This window comes from Schistocerca piceifrons, chromosome 1 (assembly GCF_021461385.2).
Source record: "Schistocerca piceifrons isolate TAMUIC-IGC-003096 chromosome 1, iqSchPice1.1, whole genome shotgun sequence".
Lineage (NCBI taxonomy): Eukaryota > Metazoa > Arthropoda > Insecta > Orthoptera > Acrididae > Schistocerca > Schistocerca piceifrons.
In genome coordinates this window covers 284019606-284047497 of record NC_060138.1, presented here as the reverse complement: position 1 = coordinate 284047497, position 27892 = coordinate 284019606, and the positions used below count along the sequence as shown (strand labels likewise).

General features: G+C 40.3%; 1 protein-coding gene across 1 annotated transcript in view; it reads left to right on the top strand.

Moving 5' to 3' along the window:
* The window catches only part of LOC124788797 (transmembrane protein 127-like), a 32969-nt gene extending 16643 nt beyond the window's left edge, over positions 1-16326 (top strand). Inside the window, exons 4-5 of the mRNA XM_047256082.1 lie at positions 8056-8190; positions 12486-16326. Coding sequence (XP_047112038.1) covers positions 8056-8190; positions 12486-12664 — 314 coding nt within the window. The 3' untranslated portion in view covers positions 12665-16326. The remainder of the gene's footprint in view (positions 1-8055; positions 8191-12485) is intronic.
* Positions 16327-27892: the final 11566 nt, after the last annotated feature.

Here is a 27892-nt window from a genome sequence, read left to right as displayed (position 1 = left end):
GGCTCATATCCCTGTAGTAAAATGGGATGCAACTCTTGTCCCACACATCCTCCCACCACCACCACCACCACCACCACCACCACCACCACCACAACCTTTTCCAGACTGGTCACAAACATCACCTATCCCACCAAAGGTGTGGCTACCTGTGAAACAAGTCATGTGATCTACAAGCTAAGCTGCAACAGCTGCGTTGAATCCTAAGTGAGCATGACAATCAGCAAGCTGTCTGTCCACATGAATGGTCACCAACAAACTGTGGCCAAGAAACAGCTGGACCACCCTGCTGTCCAATATGACATTCATCAGGTCAGTGACTGCTTCACAACCTTTGTCATCTGGATCCTTCCCACTAACACCAGCTTTTCTGAATTGTCGAGGTGGGAACTCTCCCTACAATATACTGTACATTCCTGACAGACCCTCATTGTCATTACCCATGTAGCCTCTTTCCTGTTCCCATTCCAGCACTACTTAGCCCTTTGTTCCACCAATGCTTCCTCAGACTTTTTACTTCTGTCCTTTTCCACTATGCTCCCCCCCCTCCCCCCCATCTAACCTCCAGACTGCACCTTACTGCCCTATCCTTTTTTTACCTCGTCCCTGTACACTCCCACAAGCAGCACTTCACCTTTCCCCACCCGTACGTTGCTATCCCCCCCCCCCCCCCCTCTGTGCCCCAGCCTCCTCCTTACCCCCACCCAGTTGCTCGCAGTCTGTCTTCACCTGCCAGAGACTCTGTGTGTGGGTGTGGGTGTGTGTGTGTGTGTGTGTGTGTGTGTGTGTGTGTGTGTGTGTGTGTGTGTGTGTGTGTGGGTGGGTGCGCGCGCGCAATTCAGCATCTCATTCTAGTATTATATTAATGAATGTTAGTGTTGTTCTCAAACTATAATTGATAATTCATAAGGGAATGAATGTAGTGTGATGCTGTTGACAGTATGGCCAGCTGTTGAAAGAGCTGTCTACTTAGAAATCCTAGGATGGGCGCCACATACCTTTATTACACACTTCTATGTTAGAAACACTTTTCCACAGTGATGAATTACTCCCAAACATGATGCCACAGGACATGAGTGAATGAAAACAGGAAAAGTCAGTTAACCTCTTGATGATTTCAGCTCCAAAATCAGATATTAACGTGTAACACAAAACTTGGATAAGTTAGATGTTTAAGGAGATCCGTAATACGGAACTTGTACTTCAGGTTCTTACCAGTAGAAACATCTAAGGATTTAGAATATCCTGTTTCAATGACTGATTTTCCCTTGCAAATTATTTGTAATTGTGAGGTCAGGCTTGTGCATTATTGAATTGCATCTATTATTATTATTTTTTGCTAAATTCAATGACAGACCCTCTGGATAGAATCTTTCATTATTCTTCAAGTAACTATTATTTACAGCTTCCAATGTTTTACTCTGTTTGGCTCATTTATGGTATGTGCGTCGTCAGCAAAGAAAACTATTTCTGTTTCTTGGATATTTGATGGAAGATTGTTTATTCATTCATAGGAAATACATTAAAAGTTATCTTAACTATTACTTACAAATTTCACTGCAATTATCTTTCACAAATCTTTAAAAAAAGAGCATTCCAGGCACCATCACCATAAAGTATCCAGCCTATTGACATACTACTGCTGCCTTGGGCACCACTATTCATCCCCTAGCCTACAGACAGTGTTCCTCTTTCTCATCCCCTTATGGCACCCAGACCGTTCCAACACTCCTCTAAATCCAGAGCTGAAACATTCTCAGAACGCTGTTGTTTCTACCAAAATCCTTATCCCCACAGTCCTACACTCAAATTTAACCATGTTGGACTTGTCAAAGACCTGCTCTTCTCCCAATCCTTACAGTGGAAACACTTATCTGCCACCAGTGCTTCCAACCAAAGCCAATCTGAACCAAACATTGAACCCTACCACTCTCAGTTCATACTACTAAGCAACTGTGATCCTTCCCCTCTCTACCACCTAACCACCATTTGGTCAGCTTCCAGGAATTCCATACCTCCTACTTGGCCTCACCACCTTTCCCCAGGTCCCGTCCAAAGAAATCAACTTTGATCTGGAGACAGGACAGCCATACACATCCTCAAAACAGATCTTGGCTTTATCATCCCACTAGCAGACAAAGGTTCCAGGACTGTCATTGTTAATCACAGTGACTACCTGGTGGAAGGCCTCTGCGAGTTGTCTGGGCACCTCCACCCGTAAACTCGACCAGAGAGATCCAATCCCAGAACTCTAGCATAACCTCCAATTCCCGCTTAAAGCCTCAGACCCTCCCCAGAATCTATTTCCATTCTCACTCCTTAGACACTCTGCACACCCACCTATTACATGCTTCACAAAATGCACAAACCCAACAATCCAGGACACCCCGTTGTTGCCAGTTATTGTGTTCGTACAGAAAGAATTTTGGCCCTCATTGACCAACACCTCGAACCTTTTGCTGAAATCTAGCCTTGCATATCAAAGATACCAACCATTCCTTCACCAACTCTCCACCACCACCCCTTTACATCCTGTCTCATCACTATTGATGCCACTTTCCTACACACCAGTATCCCTTATGTCCATAGTCTTTCACTATTGAACACTGCCTCTCCCAATGTCTTCAGACTCCAAACCCACTACCTCAGTCCTAATACACCTTTCTAACTACAGGGTTATTACAAATGATTGAAGCGATTTCACAGCTCTACAATAACTTTATTATTTGAGATATTTTCACAATGCTTTGCACACACATACAAAAGCTCAAAAAGATTTTTAGGCATTCACAAATGTTCGATATGTGCCCCTTTAGTGATTCGGCAGACATCAAGCCGATAATCAAGTTCCTCGCACACTCGGCGCAGCATGTCCCCATCAATGAGTTCGAAAGCATCGTTGATGCGAGCTCGCAGTTCTGGCACGTTTCTTGGTAGAGGAGGTTTAAACACTGAATCTTTCACATAACCCCACAGAAAGAAATCGCATGGGGTTAAGTCGGGAGAGCGTGGAGGCCATGATATGAATTGCTGATCATGATCTCCACCACGACCGATCCATCGGTTTTCCAATCTCCTGTTTAAGAAATGCCGAACATCATGATGGAAGTGCGGTCTCCAGTGGTGGCGTAAGCCAATTTTCCAGCATGTCCAGATACACGTGTCCTTTAACATTTTTTTCGCAGAAGAAAAAGGGGCCGTAAACTTTAAACCGTGAGATTGCACAAAACACGTTAACTTTTGGTGAACTGTGAATTTGCTGCACGAATGTGTGAGGATTCTCTTCCGCCCAGATTCGCACATTGTGTCTGTTCACTTCACCATTAAGAAAAAAATGTTGCTTCATCACTGAAAACAAGTTTCGCACTGAACGCATCCTCTTCCATGAGCTGTTGCAACCGCGCCGAAAATTCAAAGCGTTTGACTTCGTCATCGGATGTCAGGGCTTGTAGCAATTGTAAACGGTAAGGCTTCTGCGTTAGCCTTTTCCGTAAGATTTCCAAACCGTCGGCTGTGGTACGTTTAGCTCCCTGCTTGCTTTATTCGTCGACTTCCGCGGGCTACGCGTGAAACTTGCCCGCACGCGTTCAACCGTTTCTTCGCTCACTGCGGGCCGACCCGTTGATTTCCCCTTACAGAGGCATCCAGAAGCTTTAAACTGCGCATACCATCGCCGAATGGAGTTAGCAGTTCGTGGATCTTTGTTGAACTTCGTCCTGAAGTGTCGTTGCACTGTTATGACTGATTGATGTGAGTGCATTTCAAGCACGACATACGCTTTCTCGGCTCCTGTCGCCATTTTGTCTCACTGCGCTCTCGAGCGCTCTGGCGACAGAAACCTGAAGTGTGGCTTCAGTCGAACAAAACTTTATGGGTTTTTCTACGTATCTGTAGTGTGTCGTGACCATATGTTAATGAATGGAGCTACAGTGAATTCATGAAATCGCTTAAATCATTTGTAATAGCCCTGTATATCTTGAACACACTGCTAGTCTCCTTTGAAGGGAAGGTGTTCAAACAAATCCACAGTAAAGCCATGGGCACCTGCATCACACTCTCCTAAGCCAACATGTTTATGGACTGTCTAGAAGAACCTTCCTACCTCCCAACACCCCAAACCGCTTGTATGGTTGAAGTTCATTGTTGATGTGTTCAGGATCTGGACCCAAGGCCAAGACACCCTGTCCTCAGACCTTCACAACCTCAACACCTTCTCTCACATACACTTCATGTGGTCTTTCAACCCATTGTGCCACCTTCCTGGAAATTTATCACCTCCTCTCTGATAGCTCCATCTGCACCTCTGTCCACACATAACTCACCAACCACCTACAGTACATGCATTTTGAAGGCTACCATCCCCTCCATACCAAGAAATCTCTTCCATACAGCCTTGCCGCCCATAGACAGTTATCTGTAATGACAAGAAGTACCATACCCACTATGATGAAGGTCTCACAGTGGTCTTCACTGACAGACACTATCCCCCAGACCTAGTCCACAAACAGATTTTCTGTGCCATATCCCATCACATCCCCAATCTTCCCGCCAACCCTAAGAACCAGCTAAAAAGGAGTCCCCCTCGTTACTCAATACCATCCCAAACTGGAATGTATGAATCCCATCCTTCGTCAGGGCTTTGGTTATGTATCATCTTCCCATGAAACAGTTTGAAAGATTCTTTTGTAAATGTATCAAAAGGCATGAAAATGATCTCTACTATTTGTGACCTAACTGCATGGAAGCACAGAGAAGAGGAACTCTGAACATCTCACCAGTAAATTAGAGGTGCTGAAAAATAATTAATACAGTTTTTAAAACAGATTTAAATTAATTATTTGTGTTTTGACAAATGTGGGTTCTTTCAGTATGCTTTTAAAAATTCATTTTGGCTCACAGCCAATGCACAGCTAATGCACGTGTGTGTGTGTGTGTGTGTGTGTGTGTGTGATAAAATCGTTAATTGATGATATTTGTACGTTGGCAGATGCGGCTATAGGGTTGAATTTCTTTTGCTGTGTATTTTACTTCTAAATACAAGAGATCTGTTATTCTATTAGATATATTTTTTGCATTTTTATAAACTATGTTTCTATGGAAACCAAACTGAAAATGCAGGTGTTTTGTGAGTGGGATGGTACAGTTCATTGTGTGTGTGTGTGTGTGTGTGTGTGTGTGTGTGTGTGTGTGTGTGTGTGTTGATCTTATGTATGAAGCATGTTCAGTATTCAGTGCACCCGATCTTTATACATTTTTTAAGAAAAAGTGCTATTGGAAAAAAATTACAGGATATTGTTGGTACACTTGTTGACTATTATTTGTTGACATAATCATCATCCCATCCAGTGCAAGTGATGACCTGTGACACAAGCTCCTTTATGCCCTCCTTGAACTCTCCCGCCAGCCCCGTCCCCCACTTCAGAACTTCTTTCTACACCTGCTCATCAGTTGAAAATAACTTTCACACATACACTACTGGCCATTAAAATTGCTACACCGTGAAGATGACGTGCTACAGATGCGAAATTTGACATGAAGAAGATGCTGTGATATGCAAATGATTAGCTTTTCAGAGCATTCGCACAAGGTTGGCGCCAGTGGTGACACCTACAAGGTGCTAACATGAGGAAAGTTTCCAACCGATTTCTCATACACAAACAGCAGTTGACTGGCGTTGCCTGGTGAAACGTTGTTGTGATGCCTCGTGTAAGGAGGAGAAATGCGTACCATCACGTTTCCAACTTTGATAAATGTCGGATTCTAGCCTATCGTGATTGCGGTTTATTGTATCGTGACATTGCTGCTCGTGTTGGTAGAGATCCAATGACTGTTAGCATAATATGAAAGTGGTGGATTCAGGAGGGTAATACGGAACGTTGTGCTGGATCCCAATGGCCTTGTATCACTAGCAGTCGAGATGACCGGCATCTTATCCACACGGCTGTAACGGATCGTGCAGCCATGTCTCGATCTCCGAGTCAACAGAAGGGGACGATTGCAAGACAACAACCACCTGCACAAACAGTTAGACGACGTTTGCAGCAGCATGGTCTATCAGCTCGGAGACCATGGCTGCATCACAGACAGGAGCGCCAGCGATGGTGTACTCAACGATGAACCTGGGTGCACCAATGGCAAAACGTCATTTTTTCGGATGAATCCAGGTTCTGTTTACAGCATTGTGATGGTCGCATCTGTGTTTGGCGACATTGTGGTGGACGCACATTGGAAGCGTATATTTGTCATCGCCATACTGGCATATCACCCGGCGTGACGATATGGGGTGCCAGTGGTTACACATCTCGGTCACCTCTTGTTCACATTGACAGCACTGTGAACAGTGAACGCTACATTTAAGATGTGTTACGACCCGTGGCTATACTCTTCATTCGATCCCTGTGAAACCCTACATTTCAGCAGGATAATGCACGACCGCATGTTGCAGGTCCTGTACGGGCCTTTCTGGATACAGAAAATGTTCGACTGCTGCCCTGGCCAGCACATTCCCCAGATCTCTCACCAATGGTCAATGGTGGCCGAGCAACTGGCTCGTCACAATACGCCAGTCACTGCTCTTGATGAATTGTGGCATCATGTTGAAGCTGCATGGGCAGTTGTACCTGTACATGCCATCAAAGCTCTGTTTGACTCAATGCCCAGGTGTATCAAGGCCGTTATTACGGCCAGAGGTGGTTGTTCTGGGTACTGATTTCTCAGGGTCTATGCACTCAAATTGCGTGAAAATTTAATCACAGGTCAGTTCTAGTATAAATATTTGTCCAATGAATACCCGTTTGTCATCTGCATTTCTTCTTGGTGTAGCACTTTTAATGGCCAGTAGTGTATATGTCTTCAGGGAAGTGAAAAGATAATAACCTGAAGTCACCAAGGCAGGGAATAAGGGGGTGGTTCAAAACATCCCAACGAAAAAGAGTCGAATAGCATCTTGGTGGATAAAGCTGTGTGAGGATGGGCATTCTCATACAATAAGCACAATTGTCTTGTCAGTATTCCCTTCCTTTTGATTGAATACTCCTTCTGAGTCTTGTAGAGTATGACTATATTGTTGCACATTGACGATCTCCCCCTGAGGCAGAAATTCAATCAAAATGATGCCTGTTTGGTCCCAAAATACTGAGGCCATTTTTTATTTTATTTTATTTTATTTTTGCTGGAAATTGTGGTTTCAAATTTTTTAGTAGATGGGGAATTAGTTTGCCACCAATGTGACTATTGTCTTTTTGTCTTGGGTGTTTAATGAGTCATGTACATTTCATTTCCAGTCACAATAGAGTTCATAAAATCCTTACCTTACATTTAAAGTTGCTCAAAAAACTTGTGGTTGCTATTGACCTGAATTTTCTTGTGCTATTCTGTTAGCTGTTTTGGGATCCATCTTGGGCAGTTTCCAGTAAGCCAGTTTTTCTGTAAGTGTCTTACTTAAAAGAATTGTGAATAGTTGTGGAAACATCACAGAAATTTCGTCCTCTGCCGATCAGGGTCTTCGTGAACAGTTTTATTTGTTTTATTTTATTTTATTTGTTTTTTTCCCCTACCAGTTCATCAGCGAAAATTGATGGTCTTCCACCCCTCTGTTATGAACATTTGTTCTGCCTCCACTAAACTCCCTACACCTCTTAAACACACTCTTTCTGTACATAACACCTTTGCCGTAAACTGTTTTGATTCGTGAAAAAATTTTGGTAGGTGTTATTCCTTCCATGAGTAAAAAGCAGATCACAGCATGTGGCTTGCACTTTGTTGGATTTCATACTGACATCTTTCATGCAAATGGGATGTACAACATGATTTTACATGAATTTGTGATTTTACATATTACCATATACCTGTGATGCTTGCTCTGGTCAGTGCCCCCCGCCCCCTCCACTCCTACCACTCAGTTTGCCAACCTTCAAAAAAAAAAAAAAAAAAAAACACATCCCATTATGATTACATTACTCTTAGTTTCTGAACATGTCTCATTAGTTGGCCATATGTGCAAGTGACTTTTTGTAAAGTTTGTGCTCTCATACGTGCTCTCTCCCCCTCTCTTTCCAGTTATTTGTGTAGTTGCCATTATTGGACTGTGCTATTATATCACAACGTTACTGCAGAGAGTAATTCAAAATTCCAACCCGGAAAGGGAAGTGAAAGTTGCTTACGAGTATGGTTGTTACACCATCACAGCAGCAGGTAACATATTTTTCATTTATGTTAATTTTTAATTATGTATTACAGTTAGAAACTTATGCTCTTGTGTTAATAACCTATTCAAATGCAAACCTGTTATAATTTTGAAACACAAGATGTATCTCTGCTGTATATAGTGTCTTCATCATAGCCTTGTAAAAAAACCTAAACAAATCACACTGGCACCTGAAACAGTGTACAGTGTCAGTATCTCTTATTAGGTCCACTTCCTGATCAGCACTCTCTATCCTATATACTATGGGTGAGAGCTGTACAGGTTGGCAGGGGGGCCTTCTGATTTGAAAAATGCAAAATAAACACATGGATCATGTTTTTAAACAAATTACTCCTGAAGTATTAAATGACTTTAGTGCTTTTGCAAAATAAAATGTGGGGACTGATCAAGCATCTGAAGATAATATGTATAAAAGAATGGAATACCTCTGTGCTTAATGTGCACAATGTGAAGTTTTAGAAATGCATCATGGTCGGACATCTGACTAAAACTCTCTTTGAGTTCCATTCACTTATGGAGGTACCATAACAATTTTATAATTAAGGTCGATGTGGTTCATGGTGTGGGTTTCTGTTGTCATACCCTAGTTCATGAACTATGGGCAACATATGAATGGCCAAGTAAGTGGTCCTGACAGTCGGGATACCAGTGACTTTGGAATAAGGCTTGGCATCTGGACATATTCTGAGTTGTGGTCACCTTTGTGCTGAGACGGCAAAGACTACCAAATCCACCAGCTAGTGCCTCAACCGTTAGGGGTACAACTCAATGGGACGCGGGGCAAGTAAGGCTAGCAACCTGCTTCCGTGGTACTTTAAGTATGATGCTGGCAACGATCAGAGCAAAATGCCTCGGACCTTTGAAGGTGACGGAGTCCCACCTCTAATTGACAAACTAGGCACTCCTAAGATACGACTTGGCAAACAAATGGTAACGAGATGGGGAGCTATTAATATCAATGGGGGCTACTCTGGGAAGAAGGTAGAGCTCTCAGAGGCTGCAAATAAGTTGGGGTTGAACGTTTTAGCTGTTAGTGACATTTGGGTAAGGGGTGAGAAAGAAGAGGAAATGGGAGAATACAATGTCTACCTGTCAGGAGTCAAAGTAGGAATAGCACAATGGGGTGTAAGACTTTACATGAGGAAAGAAATGGAACCCAGCATAGTTGCAATAAGGTAAGTAAACGAACGACTGATGTGGATAGATTTGACAGTGTCTAGCAAGAAAATTAGGATTGTCAGTATATTCACATCGTTAAGGGACAGATCAAGATAAGATGGATAGTTTTTATGACACACTCAGTGATGTAGTTGTTAGAGTAAAGGACAAGGACAGTGTTCTGCTCACGGGTGACTTTAATGCCAGGATTGGAAATCGAACAGAAGGGTATGAAAAGGTTATGGGTAAATTTAGAAAGGATATGGAGACCAACAGGAACGGGAAACAACTCTTGGATTTCTGTGCCAGTATGGGCTTAGTAATCACAAACTCCATTTTTAAACATAAGAACATTCATCGATATACTTGGGAAGGCAGGGGAACCAGAACTGTCATTGACTATATAATAACAGATCAGGAATTCAGGAAGGCTGTGAGGGACACGTGTATTCAGGGGATTCTTTGATGACACTCATCACTATTTAATCTGCAGTGAAATTGGTATTGTGAGGCCGAGAGTGCAGGAGGTCAGATCCATATGTAGGAGGATAAGAGTGGAGAAACTTCAGGATAAGGAAATCAGGCACAAGTACATAACAGTGATCTCAGAAAGGTACCAGTTAGTTGAATGTTGTCAATTACAGTCATTGGAAAAGGAATGGGCAAGGTACAGGGACACAGTACTAGAAGTGGCTAAGGAATGTCTTGGAACAGTAGTGTGTAAAGGTAGGGTGAAGCAAACGGCTTGGTGGAATGACACAGTCAAGGCAGCCTGTAAAAGGAAAAAGAAGGTGTATCAGAAATGGCTACATACTAGAACTCAGGTAGACAGAGAAAGTTATGTTGAAGAAAGAAACAAAGCCAAACAGATAATTGCAGCATCCAAGAAGAAATCTTGGGAAGACTTTGGAAACAGGTTGTAGACTTTGGGTCAAGCTGCTGGAAAACCATTCTGGAGTGTAATTAGCAGTCTTTGAAAGGGAGGTAAGAAGGAAATGACAAGTATTTTGGACAGGTCAGGAAAACTGCTGGTGAATCCTGTTGATGCCTTGGGCAGATGGAGAGAATATTTTGAAGAGTTGCTCAATGTAGGTGAAAATACGATCAGTAATGTTTCAGATTTCGAGGTACAATGGGATATGAATGATGACTGAAATAGTATCACATTTGAGGAAGTGGAGAAAATGGTCAATAGATTGCAGTGCAATAAAGCGGCTGGGGTGGATGAAATTAAGTCGGAACTCATCAAATACAGTGGAATGTCAGGTCTTAAATGGCTACACAGGATAATTGAAATGGCGTGGGAGTCGGGACAGGTTCCATCAGACTGGACGAAAGCAGTAATCACACCAATCTTTAAACATGGAAACAGAAAAGATTGTAGCAACTGCAGAGGTATCTCTTTAATCAGCGTTGTGGGTAAAATCTTCTCAGGTATTGTTGAAAGGAAAGTGCGAGTATTAGTTGAGGACCAATTGGATGAAAATAAGTGTGGGTTTAGGCCTCTTAGAGGTTGTCAGGACCAGATCTTAAGCTTACGGCAAATAATGGAGAAGTGTTATGAGTGGAACAGGGAATTGTATCTATGCTTTATAGATCTAGAAAAGGCATATGACCGGGTTCCTAGGAGGAAGTTATTGTCTGTTCTACGAGATTATGGAATAGGAGGCAAACTGTTGCGAACAATTAAAGATCTTTACATAGATAGTCGGGCAGCAGTTAGAGTTGACGGTAAATTGAGTTCATGGTTCAGAGTAGTTTCAGGGGTAATACAAGGCTGCAACCTGTCTCCACTGTTGTTCATATTATTTATGGATCATTTGTTGAAAACAATAGACTGGCTGGGTGAGATTAAGATACGTGAACACAAAATAAGCACACAAAGTAAGCAGTCTCGATTGAAAGTTTGCAAAGTAATATTTCAGAGCTAGATCAGAAATGTAAGGACTATGGAATGAAGATTAGCATCTCCAAAACGAAAGTAATGTCAGTGGGAAAGAGATATAAACGGATTGAGTGCCAAATAGGAGGAACAAAGTTAGAACAGGTGGACAGTTTCAAGTACTTAGGATGCGTATTCTCACGGGATGGCAACATAGTGAAAGAACTGGAAGCGAGGTGTAACAAAGCTAATGCAGTGAGGGCTCAACTACGATCTACTCTCTTCTGCAAGACCAAGTTATCTGTGCACCGTTCAATCTTTGACCAACTTTGTTGTATGGGAGCGAAAGCTGGGTGGATTCAGGTTATGGGTATGAAAGTAGCTAGGATGACTGCAGCTACTAGTAAATGGGAACAATGACTGGAGGGTGTCCACAATGAGGAAATCAAAGAAAAACTGGGAATGAACTCTGTAGATGTATCAGTCAGGGCGAACAGGCTTAGATGGTGATGTCATGTTACACGCATGGGAGAAGCGAGGTTACCCAAGAGACTCATGGGTTCAGCAGTAGAGAGTAGGAGGAGTTAGGGTAGACCAAGGAGAAGATACCTGGATTCGGTTAAGAATGATTTTGAAGTAATAGGCTTAACATCAGAAGAGGCACCAATGTTAGCACTGATAGGGGATCATGGAGGAATTTTATAAGGGGACTGTGCTCCAGACTGAATGCTGAAAGGCATAATCAGTCTTAGATGATGATGATGATGATGATGTTTTTTAAGCATGATTAAAATACCTTGGAACATTTCTTTACTACTGAAAATGTAATTTTTATTTCCGTTCATGGATATTTCATTGGGTCTTTCTATGTCTCTGCCATGTGAAATTTAATTCCATACCTGAGAGGTAAAGGGGCATCCTTTTCACAGTTTCAGCTTTTGACCATTTTTATAATTCAGAAACTGCTTCACTTGTTCCAGTCCAGGACTGATTCAGGTACAGCCTAAATTGGGTGGAACTGTAACACAACTGCTGCCCTTCATACAAGAATGAAATCATGTGTGGGAGTTACAAATATGACTAAGGTGAAAATGAGGAAATTGAACTTAGGCTTTTTTACCTCTCAGGCATGGAATTAAGAGACATAGTTTGAACTTAATGTACTTTATGTATTTTTATTCCGTAACTAATTTTATAACAAAATCTGCCAGTTTATTGATTTATCTGTTCTAATTGTTTAAGGTGTGGTTGCAGTATTTGCAACAGCAAGTAATCTCCTCCAGTATTACTCGCCAAATGAAGACGCAGAGCGTCAGAGAATCTTTGGCGATTGGGATGGGCTGGAAACATTCTCAGTTGGAGGATGGGGCAGGGGCACTCCACTAGAAAGCATCCCACCTCCACCACCGTACTCTCCATAAGTTGATGTGGAACAGTCCTTAAAACATCCTGTGATACTTGCTTTATATTTTATGTAGCTCATTAAATAGTCCTAAACCATATGTGCGTATGCGTGTAGTACTTACAGTGACTTGGTCGTTAAATGTTGTAGGAGAATAGCTTTGTTGAATGTTATGTGAAATTTTGTTATTATTATTATTATTATTTTTTCAAAAAGCTTTTCCATTACAAACAGTACACGGATCTCAGTGTACAAAAACATATACTTGCTTGTATTCCATTGTAAACCACTGCATATTTTTATCTAAATGCAACTCATCCTTGTGCATATCACCATTAACTGTTATTACGTTTTTTTGTTAAATATGTGCTTAGATTAAGTTTTAGTAGGTGTATGTCTAAGAGAAGAGACTGCATTTCATTGCACTAGCTGCATCTGTACATTTCTTTAAAAAATTTCTTACTGAATTCTATTTTAAGAAAATTTTTGAGTATCTATATGTGTCCTTTGTGTATGATCTCCAGCACAAAAGTGGTTGATTTATTTTTACTTTTAGACATGTTTAAATACAATGTGCTTGATTACATAATAAATAAACTATTACATGAATGTTATGTGGGAACTAAACAGTTTATCAGTGGTTTTAAGAATAGGTATACATTGATGGTACAATAATGATAAATGAAATGAGGCACCACAGGCTTGTTTGATTATTATATCTCAGGAATACGGTAAAACAAAGGTCAAACCTCTACTTGTTTTATAACAACAATTCTGAAACTGTAACATTTGGAATATTAGAGGTTATAGATCATTGTGAATAACGTGGGCTCAGAGAAATTTCTGCATTCTACTGTGTGAACAGAATTGATGGATGAGGTGAAACATAGTTTTAACGAAACACAGGAAACAGAAGTTGCAGGTTTTAAGTGGAGTTTTATATCTATAAATCTATTAAATGCCTAGGTGTGTGTGCATGTACGCATGGAGAGTCGTATACTGTGGCTTAGAGAAAAATAACAAAAAGTGGTTGACTAAAAGATAGTTTGTATGAGAGATATCCCTAAATTTTTGTTTTGTTTGGGACACTTTATAGTCTCTTGCCCCCTGCAGTTCTTTATGCATTAAGAATTATGATTAATTCGCATTCACAGTGCGGTTCATTTCGTGGTGTGGTATCTGGTATCAGTGAGAGGGAGTTGTTTCGGTACTCGGCACAGATAGTGAATAGAGGAGTAACTAGAACCTTTCACTTCAAATATCATCATCATTTTTTAGGATTACAAATGGATAAGGGGCATAGTCATCTTGGGAATACAGAAGACAATAATTTAATGACAAAATGCCATATATTATTAGCCACAGTAACACTAAAATGAACTATTCTATTCGTGTTGTTTTGCACCTTATCCTGTAGCCTGCAAACAGTTTGATTTGTTTAACAAAACTGACTGTACTTGCTGTGCTGTAACACTAAATTTGAAATAACACTGTTGTAACTCCAGGCACATACTTAACTGGGTTGGACAGGAGTTAGCCATTAACTTGTCAGAAGATAGTCAGAATGATGATTTGAAATTGATCCTTGATAATAATGCAGTTGATTATTGGTATATTTACCATCTTCTTTCACCAACTCTATAACTGTGTTACTTCCCTACTGACTGTACACTTATTGCAGGGTAAAATGTCAGTTAATGGATGAAAATAATTTGTTGCCCTTGCTAAGTGACATACAGTGGTGATAGAGTTTTAGTGATTGTACAATTTCTTGTGCTAAATATTTATGTTCTGTTTCATGCAGGCCAGACATGCGGTAATTTCTGTGTTATGTTTTGCTGCAGTGTTTCTGATTCATCTGACTTAGTGTATATTTTTCCATTCCATGTGGTGATTTTTAGTGAAACTTGTCATCTCCAAGTGTGTCAAGTTTCCAAACAAAAATTTCAATCATCTGCCTTTGAGAAAGTTTATAGTGTATTGCAGAATTTCTTTGAAAATTTGTATAAAAAGGGACAATGATGGTTCAATAGTTGTGAAACTATGTTGGGTACCACAAGTGGCTCTTTGGGTGTTAAATTGTCTTTTTCTGTCCTGTTAGATTGCATCAAGTTTTCATCTGGCAATACTTTGAGTGAATTAAAAAAGTTAGTTAGTGGTTCAGATTTGATATTAAACTATGAGTCATCTGGAACTGTTCAAGTCAGATGATTCTCAAATCAGAGCAAGACAAGAGTTTGTCATCTCCAGTATAATAATCCCTTCAGCCTTCAATGTATTTGAAATGAGACAATGTTAATTACAGCACATTTCACATTATGTTCAGTTTTGTGTTGTGTATAGTTATTCAAATAAAATGATGAACAATAATAATTTTTTTGACAAAGGCATCTGCTTTTCAAACTGGAGCAGAACAGGGTGGAGAAAGGGGGTGGGGGGTGTGAGAGATTGAATCCGAAGTTGGTGCAATTTTCTGAACTTCCTTTATCAGATTAACAATGGAGAACAGGAAGTAGAAGATACTGACATGCATGATACAGGATTTCTAAATCTTTTCCTTCACTGTGGGCTCTGCGTATACCTTTCTTTTGGTGTTCTCTGTCTTTGTACTGACAATAAATTAAGTAAAATTACAATTGTAGGAAATTAAATGTGTTTTTAAACTTGTGTTACACAGCTCAGCTCCAATTATTTTAAATCCAGTGGCTGGAAAGTGGACACACTGCTTATGTTACGACCATTAACAATTTATTGGTACATCATAAAAATTTGTTATTGCTAAATCTGAACTGAAATAAAATATCATTTTGCTAGAGGTGTTAAATTGTCTGCAATGCATTATTATTCTTTACTGGAATAAAGTAATGATATACTTTGCATATATCCACATTTGTGCAGCTGAGAAAGAAAAATATTGTTGAAATTCTGTTTTGTAAGTGCCATATAATTAATTCCTTTGAGTATGATTTAATAACAAAATCTGTTAAAAGTATTTTGCTTATTATTCAGTATTATTTTGTATCTGGCCTGTTATTAAACTTCTTGCCTGTGATATCATGGTGATAAATTGTTTTATTGTTGTATTTTTCCTTAAAGATTCATTGATTGCTTTTGCATGGACTGCATTTTTGTAAATTTTGTACAGTATCATAATATTTCTGCAGCCACTCTTCAAACAATGTATGTAGAGGTACAGAGTTGCCTAAAGTAGTCTCTCGAATTCTGCAATAGTTAAACCCTTGACTTGTACAATGTTTATAATTGCCTGGACATTCTATACCTGTAATGGTGTGTTGCATTTTAGGAGGAAGATGATCATTTGTGAACATCATGTTTTCTATTAATGTTATAAAAATTGCCTGTAATATGTAAGGGTGCCCTTTGCCACTGAGCATTCGTTAACTGTTGTGTTATTGATGTTACAGTATAGCTAGTGTTGTTATTTTTAGTGTTTGTTCTCCGTTGTACAGTCCAGACAACACTGTTTTTTAAAGAGACATTTATGTGTTGTAAACATTGTTACTGCTACCATTAACATTTATTGAAGTAATATTTACCTCTGCAACATCCATCCTGTAAAGTTGTTGAGCCAGAAAATATTTTATCTGAATTATATTTTTGAAAATGTCTTGTACATATTTTATGCAATGTATCATTAAATATTACAAAATATTTTCCTCATGAGGTTTTTTCCTCTGATGAGTATCCAAACACTGCCGGCATTGTCTCCTTATCTGTAAAATATCAGCAGAAATTGCACATAAATATCAAAGCGCCAAAAAAGTGAAATCGGTAGGAAATGTAAAAGTAAAGAACATGAGGTTATGCAAGATGATGAATGCACTCGTATACCAAATTATTTGTTCTGCTTATTAGTTGAGAATTCCATGTTAGGCGAAAAACGGGGCATATTCTACTTGCAGATGGAATTATTTTGATTAAATACAAAATGTGTTTGTACTAATAATTTCAGCTAAAAATTCTTTCATCAGTCTTAATAACTAAATACCAAATAAAAGGCTGAGGTCTACCCCTGATGGATACAAAATTGTAGGAAACTCTAACAGAAAAAGCAATATCGACTTGGATGTATGTAACAAAAACTCTAAGTTCTCTGATGATTTCAACAGTCACACCTTTGTAAACAATTTTTTGGAGAAGTTTCTAAAATTTATACCCTGTATAAAATAGGTAATGAATAAAATCTCACATGGCAGCAAGGGAAAAGCAAGTCTTACTTTCCTTGATAAAATCTGGCCGTACAGGAGGATTGGGCTATGGTGTTGTACAACCACTCCCAGTGCAGAGAAAGTGATTAAGGCAGTAGGTCCTTACAAAACTCCGTTTATAGGTCAGACATATTGCAGCACTCATTTTGGGGTGAGAAAATTCCTGGAAGTGAGCCAGGTCATGATTTGCAATAAGCATAGGGCAACAGATATACAACCACTCTGTGAAAGTCACATTGCACTGATTTTGGTGGGTAATTATGGTAGTACTATCATTCCCCCACTTCCCTGTTCCATTCGCAAATCATGCATGAGAAAAATGACTATTGACAAACCTCCGTATGAACTCTTAATTTCCAGTTTTCTGGTCACGGTCATTTTGTGAGATGTGTGTCAAGAAAGAACATGTTCCCTGACTCTTCTTGAAACATTCACTTTCGGGATTACAAACGTAAATCTGTAGTGCCTCTCTTGTGGCATCTGCCACTGGGGTTTACTGAGCATCTTTGTAACATTCTTGTGCTTGCTAAACAATCTCTTAACAAACTGTGCCATTCTTTTATGGGTCTTCTGTATCTCGCCTCATAAGCCATACATAGGAAATGGTCTTACAAATGTTTTCTTTAATACTCTTGAAATGAATTTCAGCCTGGCCACTGCTTTTCTTGCAATTAATTTTGTGGTCATTGCACTTATAACTTATTTTGGATGGCTACGCAATGGTGTTTGATGGTTGTTACTGATTCCAGTGATGTTTTGCCATCAATGTAATGGTACAGTACTTGGTCTCTCTGTCTATTTGTATGGAACATAGTATATTTATTTACATTCAGCATCAACTGCCATTCTCTGCACCAAATGTTGATCTCCCATGGGCCTTGGTGCAATTTGCTACAGTCTTCTGATGCTGCAACCTTCTTACAGATAACAGCATCATCTGTTAAGAGCGTAGTGTAACTCCAAATGTTACCCACTAGACCATTTACACATATCGTAAACAGTAATGGCCATGTAATGCTCCCTTGGTGTATTCCTGAAATTAATTTTACATCTACATTTGCACTCGGCAAATCACTGTGAAGAGTATAGCAAGGGGTACATCCAATTTTACCAGTTATTAGGCCTCTTTCCCCATTCCGTTCACATATGGAGCATGGGAAAGAAGATTGTTTAAATGCCTGTGTGTGTGTGTGTGTGTGTGTGTGTGTGGGCGCGCGCACACACACACACACACACACACACACACACACACACACACTGGTATATAGGATGCTAAGTAAAGCTATGAACCGATAACTTTATGGGTTGCCATTTGGTTCACCTGGTTTCAGTAAGACTATAATGTGTAATGTACTTCTGTTTGATTGAGATCAAATATTAAAACTTTTTTTTGTGTTTCGCCTTGGTCCAGGAATTTTCTGAAAGACAGATGTTAGTCCGCATCCAGTATTGCAGGAAGTCATATTAATTGTGAACCTAGCACAGTTATGCACAGTCTGGCAACTCTCTCTGCAACATCAGGTTGTGTTATGGGCCTCCCAGCAGCTGATGCTAGTCTGGGCAGCCAGCTGCACCAAACCAGCTCATGGCTTAACTATGCATATGTGGACTCAGAATGATGCAAAAGATCTGCCTTCCCAGGCTCCGCAGCAGCCCCAAATACCTGCCACAGAGGAAAGTGGTTCGCAGCCAGGTTGGTACAGTCAGCATCCTTTTGCACAATGGTGAGCTTTTAGGCCAGTAGCAATGAATGCCTACGAAGAATTCAGCAGACATTATCTTTGCTGGCACTGCTCGCTCAGGGCCGTGTAGTGCTAACTCAGGCATGTTCTGCTGAGTGGGGAAAACAGTGACAGTAAAGCAGAAAGCAAACATCAAATGACCATTCGCTTGGCATGATCTGCCAATTTCATTGGCATTTTCAGTAGACCACGCACCTGTGAATGTGTATTTAGGGATGTCACAGCACTTCATCATTGTATCTCAAGACTAAATAAAATGTGTAATATCTTGCAGTGGAATTCCCTTAGCCACCCATGGCCAGCACCACTACCTCCACAACCTACTACTCCAGCCCCTTTACACCATAGCAGCTCCATTCACCCTGGGTCACTATAGGATTTATTGTTTCTTCTATTAGCCCGTCTTCTAGGTGTTGCAGTCCGGAACCACGCGGCTGCTACGGTCGCGGCTTGAATCCTGCCTCAGGCATGGATATATGTGATGTCCTTAGGTTAGTTAGGTTTAAGTAGTTCTAAGTCTAGGGGACTGATGGCCACAGATGTTAAGTCCCATAGTGCTGAGAGCCATTTGAACCATTTATTAGCCCGTCTCCCCCTTTCTCCTCTGTCAGTCCACCTCTTCCTCCCTCCTCTCTCTATCCTCTTCTCCTTCCCTCTATCTCTGTCCATTTTCACCTCCTCCCTCTCTCTTTCCCTTCCCCCCTCCCTGTGTTTTTTATCCATCTCATATGGCGCCCTCTCACTGTCATCTCCCATTCACTCCTCTCGCTGCTCACCTACTCCACACCCTGTCTCTGTTTATCTCCTTCTCTCTCTGCCCATCACCTTCCCCCCTCTCTCTGCCTATTTCCTTCTTTTACATCTCTCTCCTCTTCCCTCTTCTTTGTCCATCTGCTCCTCATCTCTCTCTCCATCTTCTCCACTCTCTCTCTCTGCCCATTTCCTTTTGCCTCATCCTTTTCCTCTTCCCTTTCTCTGTCATCTCCTTCTTCCATCCCATCTGTGTCAGTCTCCTCCTTCCATCTCTCCCTCTCCTCTTCACCCACCCTTCTCTCTCCCTCACCTCCACTCTGATAGGAGACTGGTGGTTCTTCCCTCACAGTATTTCTTTCCATATAGTAAGCAATATGTGTATCAAGTTTGGTTAAAATCTATCCAGGAGTTCAGGAGGAGCTTTTTATCTGTAGTTTCATCTATGTATGCACATGCCACATACATTTCATGTATGTTTATCATATTTCACACATATTTGCTTACATATTTCGCCTATATCTCTAGAGAATTCGCAGTTCGTTTTCACACAGCTCTCCTGAATTATGTGGGGTACAATAATGGGATTTTGCAGGTACATCCAGTGCTTTATGTGGATACTGCCTGCGAAATGTGTTGCGAATAGATTTGGCAGTAAAGAAGTAACAGGTAAAACGTCATGCATAATGCGGCAGTTTTTCACGCATCTCAGTGTTTATGGCGTCATATATCCTTGACTATATGTTGTACAATGATGTAATTTTGTAAGTATTTTCACTGGAATATGTGGATACTGTCTGTGAAATGTGTTGCAAATAGCGTCAATAGCAAATAAATAGTAAATTAAATCATCAGAGCTGATGTGGCAGTTTCTCCAGGAAGAAATTTCATAAAGGTTTCAAATTATGTGTAAAGTTTGTTGCAAATTAGTAAGTACTTTCATTCTGAACTATTGGATGAATAAAGTATGGGTATCCATGCATTATTGGCTACACTTCTTTTCCACCCCTACCATCACACAGCGCCTCTTTCCAAACAATAAATGGTAGTGTATCAAGTTTGTGGCTGACACATCTCATCATATCGGACCCCCTTGAGAAAAATAAGGAGGAGATGCTTTTCTAAATATAATAGAGGCCATTTCCAAGCATTTTTTATAGTAAGATAAATTTGTGGAAGGACATGATGGGAGAGGTGGTGCACATAAGTGACTATTCATTCAATATGATTTAAGCCACACACAAAAAATGATTTGACATTCCTACACTCCAAGCCATCCATTCATACAAAAACTTACTTGGGTGCCATAGACATATTACACGGCAATTCACACAGAAAACCGCATTTGTCTAACATAAATGTTATTTGCCTGATGATATATATATATATATATATATATATATATATATATACCAACAATTGAAATAGTCTATCAAAAATACTACATTATTTGTCTTGTTGCCACAAACTTATTACAAAAACAATATACAAAATCGAAGTCATTAATTAGAAACGTTATTTTTCTATCTCTGTTGATACATTTCTGATGTGGGACGATGGCTGGTCAAATATTTACCAAGAAAAGTAGCCAAACAGCTGTACTTCTCCAAATTTACAGCCTTTTGGCGATTTTCATTGGTAAATAAAAATTATTTTTCTATGTAGTTTATAACCGTTACAAAAAAGAATCACACAAAAAAATAATAAAACGTGATCCTAAAATATTTGGTGTACACATATATCTAAAGAAAATGCAATACATAAAAACATAAGACAAATGAACCACATAATGTGTCTGTGTATATGTGTAAAAGTAATGCAAAATTTAATCAATTAAACTTTTGACAAAAGGTATCAAGCATAGTTACTATGCAATGTAAATTAAAAACCGGAAATCAATGGCATAAAGCCACTTTCATAATACTCGTAACATAGTAAAAGAAATGTATACAAATGGAGCGTAGACAGCTGTCGGTTGTGGCAAGTCCATAAAATAACAGTACTGTACTGTTTGCAGTTCTCGTTGTGCCTCCAACCTCTCTGTTTCAACTGAATTATTAATTGGTACACAAACTGGATGCATCTCAGATGTAGGACATGTTCTTGTTCTGGGTATAATTAAGATTTTCTCAATTCATTAATCACATTTTCGAACTAATATCCTAGATATGTTTTGGGATCTAAGTGGTTAGTGGTTTTAAAAGTCTAAATTTAATTTTCTTTGCATAGGATATGCAACGACAAAAACCTTTTTTTTAATTAACGATTCTGTTAGCACAACGTGGTTATTTAACAGCTTACACGGAACATCTGTGTTGGGTTCAAAATGTTATTAACCAGATGCAAATTTGTAAGAATCGTCTTGGAAAATATTTAAATACGCCTAACTGGATTCACCAGAAAACACTGTATAAAGCATTTGATTTGCCTTATTTCAATTTGCGTTCTAAGCTCTAACAGCTGATCTGTAGTTCGTGTTACCGCAGGCTCTATGGACCACCATCGCATATCACATGCGCGTGGAATTTTAAGGGATTCTGCTCCTTTGACAGTCTGATAAATATCACTATTCAACTGTTGGCGAGTTGAATGCAAAAACCAATTATATGTTTCCCTAACGAAGAACTCCAGATTTCCTGGAGCGTCTCACTTGCACCTGAAGTAGCAAGTTGAACTGAATAGTTTACACATATTATAACAATCAAATCCAGAATTATATTTTTCAAAATTTGATTGACACCATTGTGAACACTTACAACTACATTCGTATTGTCTGTGCCTGTAGCCTGCAACTTGTTTAGATCTAATTTCATTTCTTGAGGCGTGTCTTTAATTGCTGTTACGCTAGACTGTGCATTATAATGTTAGTGATCGGCTAATTTTAAAAACGTTGAAATTATCGCATTGGTTGCAGCACTGTAATATATTATTGTTATTTCTAAAAATTTTTGGTTGATTCATTAATTGTAATGATATAAATGCTGTCACCGATATCTCACCGCAAAATTTTCCACGAAACACCGCCTTATTAAATGTTTTATAGCTGCACTACATGTTGTTCTACGTATTTTAAGTTTTGTGGCAATATTACTGTCAGTGAATTTACTCTTGCACAAATCAGTTAAGTGATGACATTACATATGATCGGGCAATGGGTGGAAACATAATTATAATGCAAGGGAACCCTCAGCTTGATTCACTTCTGAATAGTCTTCAACGGTTTTGAAAGGAATTTTTTTGTTGTTGACAATGGTGCTGCCGCTGTCTTGTGTTCTTTTTTTGCGTCACTGTGGCTTATTATTGATGCAGAACACGCTTACAAAATATTAGGGCAAAATTTACAGTATGCTCTTGTGTCATCGCCTTAAATTCTTTCTAGCCAGTTTGCAAATTTAATATCGCGTAGCGATTCTGCACGAAATTTCTGGGTATACTGTCCCTTTACTTTACATTTGTTTAGCACTAAAACAACAGCAAGTCATTTAAGAAACACCACATTACTACCGGCACTACAGATACGCACTGTGCATGCAGTTGCAGATTTGTTGATACTAGAGTGCATAACAAAACGGATGCATAACAACACGGCCACAAAACAACACGGAAACGAAGACCAAATGTTGTTGTTGTGGTCTTCAGTCCTGAGACTGGTTTGATGCAGCTCTCCATGCTAATCTATCCTGTGCAAGCTTCTTCATCTCCCAGTACCTACTGCAACCTACATCCTTCTGAATCTGCTTAGTGTATTCATCTCTTGGCCTCCCTCTACGCTTTTTACCCTCCACGCAGCCCTCCAATACTAAATTGGTGATCCCTCGATGCCTCAGAACATGCCCTACCAACCGATCCCTTCTCCTGGTCAAGTTGTGCCACAAATTTCCCTTCTCCCCAATCCTATTCAATACTTCCTCATTAGTTATGTGATCTACCCATCTAATCTTCAGCATTCTTCTGTAGCACCACATTTCGAAAGCTTCTATTCTCTTCTTGTCCAAACTATTTATCGTCCATGTTTCACTTCCATACATGGCTACACTCCATACAAATACTTTCAGAAACGACTTCCTGACACTTAAATCTATATTCGACGTTAACAAATTTCTCTTCTTCAGAAACGCTTTCCTTGCCATTGCCAGTCTACATTTTATATCCTCTCTACTTCGACCATCATCAGTTATTTTGCTCCCCAAATAGCAAAACTCCTTTACTACTTTAAGTGTCTCATTTCCTAATCTAATTTCCTCAGCATCACCCGACTTAATTCGACTACATTCCATTATCCTTGTTTTGCTTTTGTTGATGTTCATTTTATATCCTCCTTTCAAGACGCTATCCATTCCATTCAACTGCTCTTGCAAGTCCTTTGCTGTCTCTGACAGAATTACAATGTCATCGGCGAACCTCAAAGTTTTTATTTCTGCTCCATGGATTTTAATACCTACTCCGAATTTTTCTTTTGTTTCCTTTACTGCTTGCTCAATATACAGATTGAATAACATCGGGGAGAGGCTACAACCCTGTCTTACTCCCTTCCCAACAACTGCTTCCCTTTCATGTCCCTCGACTCTTATAACTGCCATCTGCTTTCTGTACAAATTATAAATAGCCTTTCGTTCCCTGTATTTTACCCCTGCCACCTTTAGAATTTGAAAGAGAGTATTCCAGTCAACATTGTCAAAAGCTTTCTCTAAGTCTACAAATGCTAGAAACGTAGGTTTGCCTTTCCTTAATCTATTCTCTAAGAGAAGTTGTAGTGTCAGTATTGCCTCACTGTTCCAATATTTCTACGGAATCCAAACTGATCTTCCCTGAGGTCCGCATCTACCAGCTTTTTTATTCGTCTGTACAGAATTCGCGTTAGTATTTTGCAGCTGTGACTTATTAAACTGATAGTTCGGTAATTTTCACATCTGTCAACCACTGCTTTCTTTGGGATTGGAATTATTATATTCTTCTTGAAGTCTGAGGGTATTTCGCCTGTGTCATACATCTTGCTCACCAGATGGTAGAGTTTTTAAATGGTTGGCTCTCCCAAGGCTACTAGTAGTCCTAATGGAATGTTGTCTACTCCCGGGGCCTTGTTTCGACTTAGGTCTTTCAGTGCTCTGTGAAACTCTTCACGCAGTATCGTATCTGCCAATTCATCTTCATCTACATCCTCTTCCATTTCCATAATATTGTCCTCAAGAACATCGCCCTTGTATAGGTCCTCTATATACTCCTTCCACCTTTCTGCTTTCCCTTCTTTGCTTAGAACTGGGTTTCCATCTGCGCTCTTGATATTCAGGCAAGTGGTTCTCTTTTCTCCAAAAGTCTATCTAATTTTCCTGTGGGTAGTATTTATCTTACCCCTAGTGATATACTCATCTACATCCTTTCATTTGTCCTCTAGCCATCCCTGCTTAGCCATTTTGCACTTCCTGTCGATCTCATTTTTGAGACGTTTGTATTCCTTTTTGCCTGCTTCATTTACTGCATTTTTGTATTTTCTCCTTTCATCAATTAAATTCAGTATCTCTTCTGTTACCCAAAGATTTCTATTAAAAATGGTTCAAATGGCTCTGAGCACTATGGGACTCAACTGCGGAGGTCATTAGTCCCCTAGAACTTACAACTAGTTAAACCTAACTAACCTAAGGACATCACAAACATCCATGCCCGAGGCAGGATTCGAACCTGCGACCGTAGCGGTCCTGCGGTTCCAGACTGCAGCGCCTTTAACCGCACGGCCACTTCGGCCGGCTGATTTCTATTAGCCCTCGTCTTTTTACCTACTTGATCCTCTGCTGCCTTCACTACTTCATCCCTCAAAGCTACCCATTCTTCTTCTACTGTATTTCTTTCCCCCATTCCTGTCAATTGTTCCCTTATGCTCTCCCTTAAACTCTGTACAATCTCTGGTTCTTTCAGTTTATCCAGGTCCCATCTCCTTAAATTCCCACCTTTTTGCAGTTTCTTCAGTTTTAATCTACAGGTCATAACCAATAGATTGTGGTCAGAGTCCACATCTGCCCCTGGAAATATCTTACAATTTAAAACCTGGTTCCTAAATCTCTGTCTTACCATTATATAATCTGTCTGATACCTTTTAGTATCTCCAGGGTTCTTCCATGTATACAACCTTCTTTCATGATTCTTAAACCAAGTGTTAGCTATGATTAAGTTGTGCTCTGTGCAAAATTCTACCAGGCGGCTTCCTCTTTCATTTCTTAGCCCCAATCCATATTCACCTAGTACGTTTCCTTCTCACCCTTTTTCCACTACCGAATTCCAGTCACCCATGGCTATTAAATTTTCGTCACCCTTCACAATCTGAATAATTTCTTTTATTTCATCATACATTTCTTCAATTTCTTCGTCATCTGCAGAGCTAGTTGGCATATAAACTTGTACTACTGTAGTAGGTGTGGGCTTCGTATCTATCTTGGCCACAATAATGCGTTCACTATGCTGTTTGTAGTAGCTTACCCGCATTCCTATTTTCCTATTCATTATTAAACCTACTCCTGCATTACCCCTATTTGATTTTGTGTTTATAACCCTGTAGGCACCTGACCAGAGGTCTTGTTCCTCCTGTCACCGAACTTCACTAATTCCCACTATATCTAACTTTAACCTATCCATTTCCCTTTTTAAATTTTCTAACCTACCTGCCGATTAAGTGCTCTGACATTCCACGCTCCGATTCGTAGAACGCCAGTTTTCTTTCTCCTGATAACGACATCCTCTTGAGTAGTCCCCGCCCGGAGATCCGAATGGCGGACTATTTTACCTCCGGAATATTTTACCCAAGAGGACGCCATCATCATTTAATCATACAGTAAAGCTGCATGCCCTCGGGAAAAATTACGGCCGTAGTTTTCCCTTGCTTTCAGCCGTTCGCAGTACCAGCACAGCAAGGCCGTTTTGGTTATTGTTACAAGGCCAGATCAGTCAATCATCCAGACTGTTGCTTTTGCAACTACTGAAAAGGCTGCTGCCCCTCTTCAGGAACCACACGTTTGTCTGGCCTCTCAACAGATACCCCTCCGCTGTGGTTGCACCTACGGTACAGCTATCTGTATCGCTGAGGCACACAAGCCTCCCCACCAACTGCAAGGTCCATGGTTCATGGGGTGAGGGAAGACCAAATACCGTCTATTATAAATGTTTAGGTGATATAAATTTAAGAGCTACTAGACGTTAGCAAATTAAATAAAGCTGTTTGCTGTTTGTAGAATGGATCAAGTGATTTTAAAAAATAATTTTACTATAAACCACCCAAATCTTCTTAAAATCCACCATAATTCACACCAGCCAGTAGATGCAAAATCTGCACACTAGACAGGTACTCAAAACCACGAAATTTAGTGGGAAAAATCACTAACTTCGCAATACTGATCCAGAGTCCAGCCCACAACCAACCACACCACATCGACCGAAATATCAGCGAACTCAAAGTCACAAACTCGACTAATCGTGTTTGTATGAATTCCATTAAGTACATACAAAATAATCAGAAACATGTATGTGCTGGTTGTTGAATCGACAATGATGGGTCACCAACATTGATAAAAAAAAGACGAAGATCTCCTTGTCTACGTTTCGACGTCAGAGTGCTTAAGCTGGGCATTGACTTTCCTGGTCAGTAGTAATATTGCTTACTCTATGTGATAGCTGTGAAACAGTTTCAGGCAGCTGTAGAGGATTCCGGGGGGGGGGGGGAGGAGGCCTAAGAGGCTCAAGACCCCCTCCCCCCTCCCAAAAAAAAAGCTTCCGGGTCGACAAATCTCAAGCTTGATATATCCTACTGTCTTAGTGCTATTCTACCTACAGTACAATTTCCCTCACTTTTTACGTAATCCATTTTAAGTAGGTGTAGTGCGTTTTCAAATTTTACCTTTCTCTAAGAAGGTTCTTATGTGACTAGTTTTTAAATCGCGCGCCTCCCATTCGGATCGCAGCTACTTACACACACCACTGCCACCGCCCCCTCCCCCCCCCCCCCTTCCCGCCGCCCGATACGAGTGTGCGGTTTGCGAGTGCGCGCGCCGCGCTGCTGTACACATAGGGCATTCATTGTTGAGGCCTTGGCCCGTTTTATTTGCCTTAGAGAAGTTCCGCCTCTACCTTGAACATCGGGTTTTCCAATCGGAAACCGACAATCAAGCTTTGAGCTGGGTGTTGGCTAGGCTGCGTGAAACTGGCCGTATTGCTAGGTATTTCGGCATTTCAGTTTGAAGTCAAACATGTGAAGGGCTCTGAAAATGTCCTTGCGGATGTCCTCAGCCGGATGTTCACCGAAGCTACATCTAGTGAGAGAAGGCAGCAGGTAGAGGGCGACAACCTTAATTGTATGGTGTTGGGTGAAATTCCCCTTTTGTTCGAAGACGTTGCTCAGCATCAGGATCAGAACCCTGTTTGGGCCGGTATTAAGCAACGTGTGTTGGCAAGAGGGCTGTCGGTTGAGTATGTTGATAAGAAGTGTGTTCTTTGCAGGAAGGTGGGTAATGCTAAGCAGTCTAAGATCTGTTTGCCTGCAACCTC